Source organism: Camellia sinensis, chromosome 3 (genome assembly GCF_055761805.1).
Source record: "Camellia sinensis isolate YWXY chromosome 3, ASM5576180v1, whole genome shotgun sequence".
In the NCBI taxonomy this organism is placed as follows: Eukaryota; Viridiplantae; Streptophyta; class Magnoliopsida; order Ericales; family Theaceae; genus Camellia; species Camellia sinensis.
In genome coordinates, this window is record NC_138963.1 from 83,027,577 (window position 1) to 83,031,639 (window position 4,063).

General features: G+C 46.8%; 1 protein-coding gene across 1 annotated transcript; it reads left to right on the forward strand.

The window, feature by feature from the left end:
* Positions 1-1,532: 1,532 nt before the first annotated feature.
* Positions 1,533-2,063, forward strand: LOC145821640 (uncharacterized). Its single transcript, XM_082918182.1, has one exon. The coding sequence runs from the start codon at positions 1,533-1,535 to the stop codon at positions 2,061-2,063; it is 531 nt and encodes a 176-aa protein (XP_082774308.1).
* Positions 2,064-4,063: the final 2,000 nt, after the last annotated feature.

Here is a 4,063-nt window from a genome sequence, read left to right on the forward strand (position 1 = left end):
GGAATACTCCAGCATATCCATGGCGGGCGTAACAGAAGATCCTCCAATAGTCACTGATGACCTTACGCGACGAGACGAAACCACTCCGAGCAACATGCTTGGGCCCGAGACCATCGTCGTACGAAGAACCTTGAACTTCGACTCAGTTGCCCGGACTTCACCTTCGACATCAGCACAAGAGACAATGCAAGCGATTATGGATCAAGCGAAGCAAAATGAGCTGAGGTTGGAAAACATGATCACTAAGAACGAGTGCCTTTGACATTGACCTTGAAGGGGGCAAAATCCCAACAAGCCGCATGCCAAGATTCGAGATGACCTCTGAGAAGGGATGGTCAACGACCTCGAGTTCGAAGACAAGATAATGACGGTGGTTCTGACTCATCATCCTCAGAATCCAAAAAGAAGGGACGAGTCGAAACCTCCAGTTCCTCCGAAGAGAGTCCGCGTACACGGAATAAGGGAAGAAGAAATGGTTCAGACGAAGAGGATCAACACGACCCCTTTGTTCGAAGGATCGCAAGGGCAGTGCTACTGAAAAAGTTCAAAGCTGCATCGCTTACCATATACGATGGAAAATCGGACCCCATAGATCATATTCGTCATTACAAACAAGCCATGACGCTTTATGCAGACTATGAGGCCCTCATGTGTCAAATATTTCCGAGCAGTTTGGGACCACTAGCTGTCAAGTGGTATTATAAATTGGAGTCGGCATTGATCAAGAGCTTCCACCAACTCCAAAAATCCTTCAGGGCAAGGTTTATCACTAATGAGGTCCAGTCGAAGCAAGCCGATTCTCTGTGCGCCATGCAAATTCAACCAGGAGAAACCCTTCGTGCATATTTGGAGCGTTATTAGGAATGTTTTAATCTAGTAGATGATGTCTGCAATGACTTCATGGCCATTACCGCCTTTAAGATGGGGTTGCATTCTGATAGTGCCCTCCGCAGCTCTTTGACCAGACGGCCCCCAAAAACGGTCTGGTCGTTGATGAAAAAAGTCGAGGAATACTACAAAGTGGAAGACGATACCCTACGGGTCAACTTGGGCACAAAGCCAACAAGTCGGCTCCACTTGAAATCGTGCAGCCGATAAACACCGTACCACCACGGAGCCCTAATTCACGGAATCGGGCCAAACGAGATAGAAGACGGGATTCGCACTGATCAAATGACCAATGTTCACATCGAGCTAATGAGCTGCTTCAAGTGGAGAGTAGGCGCGCAAGGAGCGCGGACAAGAAATACACGGAGTTATCGGAGCTGATCAGTACGGTTATGTCTAAAGTTCAACACCTGTCGTTCTTTAAATGGACGTCTAGGATAGTGGGACCTCTCGACACGAGAAGACGGGATAAGCGGTACGAATATCACAAGGACCACGGTCATGATACCGACAGTTATTATGCGTTGAAGGACCATCTCGAGGAGTTGGTGCAAGACAGTCGGCTTAAGTAATACGCCCGAAAGAACGACTCAGCCAAAACAGTTGCTTTGTGGCAGGATTCACCACCACTCGGCATAATTCATATGATACACAGCTTGCCGACGGCTTCTGCGGTACATACAATTCAGTTGCATCCTAGCCTCCAACAGCAAATCACACCGGTGAAATGTCCCTGTGAGGCTGCTAGTATTTCTTTCGATGATTCTAATTTGGTCGGCATAATGCTCCTCCACAATGATCCCTTGGTCATCGAACTATGCGTAAATCGATTCACCGTTGAACGGGTTCTCATTAACCAGGGGAGTATTTCGAAAGTCATGTACTACAAGACCTTCATCAAACTTGGCTTTACCGTGTTGGACCCGTCTCCAGCTCATTATCCTTTATTCGGCTTTAACGCCAATCCGAAATATCCGCTAGGAAAAATCACGATACCAGTTCGTGTGGGCTCCCGATCAGTGAATATGGAATTTTTGGTTGCCAAGCTTCCTTCGTTGTATAATCTTATCATGGGACGGACTTGGCTGCATACCATGCAGGCCGTGCCAAGCACCTACCATCAACTACTTCGCTTCCCAACTGAACACGACATTGAACAAATTCATGGTTCCTAGAAATCGGAACAAACTTGTTATCTTCTCGCCGCAAAAACACCAAGAGAGCTGGAAGTGAATTCTATTGAGGTGCCGGATCGAGAGAGCCTCGACGATGTTGGGTGGCTTCCAACTGAAAAGGCAACTGAAGATCTGGATCGAGTTGAGATTGACGGGAACCCTGATAGGTTCTTTATGATCGGTGCTTCCCTGAACAAAGTCGACAGACAGCAGCTAGTCTCCTTCTAACTCGGCAACCTTGATGTATTTGTGTGGTCACCATATGAGATGTTGGGGGTGGATCCATCTGTTTCTCAGCACTGATTAAACGTTGACCCCAAACATAAGCCGATTATTCAGAAAATCCAGCAGCCAGCTGCGGAACACACTGCTGTCGTTGTTGAAGAAGTTAACCGGTTACTTAATGCCAAGGCAATCCGCGAAGTGACCTATCGTACATGGCTGTCGAATAATGTGGTGGTAAAGAAGAAAAATGGGACTTGGCGTGTTTGTGTGGATTTCACGCACTTAAACAAAGCTTATTCAAAGGATTACTTTCCCTTTCCCAGAATAGACCAACTCGTAGATGCCACGTCACATCATTAACGTATGAGCTTCTTGGATACCGACAGAGGCTACCATCAAATTGCCATGCATCTGGAGGACTAAGACAAAACTGCATTCCTTACCCCAAGAGGAACCTATTGCTATAAGGTTATACCTTTTGGGCTGAAAAATGCGGGGACAACTTACTAAAGACAAGTCACTGCCATGTTCAAGGAGCAACTCGATCGTACTATGGAAGTGTACATTGACGATATGGTGGTCAAGTCCAAAGAGGAGCAAAGTCATCTAGCCGATCTGGAGGAGACATTCGGCATTTTACGCAAGTACAAAATAAAGCTAAACGCTTTCAAATGTGCATTTGGGATCGGATCCAGCAAATTCCTTGGCTACATTGTTAACCACCGTAGAATTGAAGCCAACCCAAGGCAAATCACAGCAATTCTGGAACTCGGCTCTCCTCGATTGGTTAAGGAGGTTCAAAAGTTGATAGGGATGGCCGCCGCACTCAACAGTTTCATCAGTCATTCCACAGATCGCTGCCGACAATTTTTTCATACCCTACGGCAGGGTAAAGCTTTTGAATGGACCTCTGAGTGCGAAGTCGTTTTGAACGGTTTGAAGACTTACCTCCGATCAGTTCCACTCTTGACAACACTTTCAGCAGGCGATCTGCTCATTTTGTATCTGGCAGTCTCCGACCGGGCCATCAACGTCGTACTATTAAAGGAAGAACTTGGGGAGTAGCGGCCAGTGTATTATGTGAGCAACGTAATGGTAGACGCCGAAACATGCTACCTTCCGTTGGAAAAACTCGTCCTCGCTCTCGTCATGGTAGTAAGAAAACTGATGCATTACTTTCAGGGCCATACCATTGGGGTATTAACGGACTACCCCCTCCGGTCAGTACTTCGTAGTGCAGAAGCATCGAGGTGCGTTTCAAAGTAGGCTCTTGAACTCGGCCAGAACGATATTCAATTTCTGCCTAGGACCTCAATTAAGGGGCAAGTGCTCGTCAACTTTGTGGCCGAATTCACTGGAGGCCTCGCCGACTTTAAGTCTGATCTGACTTAACCTAAGCCGAACTAGAGAATCTATGTTAGGGACATTTAGCAGTTGTATTGCGGTGGATTGTCCAACCAACGTGGCAGTGGGGCGGGCGTAGTGATCATGGCTCCCGACGGGGCAATAATTGAGCAGGCTGTCAAACTGGGCTTCGATGCATCGAACAATAAGGCCGAATACGAAGCATTGTTAATCGGCTTACCGAATGCACATCTCCTTGGTGCTCGGCATCTGCTTATCTTCTGTGATTCAAAGTTAGTCATCAACCAATTGAAAGGGGAATATGCAGCCAAAAATGATCGTATGGAAACTTACATGAAAACAGGGAATTATCTGCTAGCAAAATTTGGCCATCATGAACTAAATCAAATAACCCGGGATCAGAACACGCA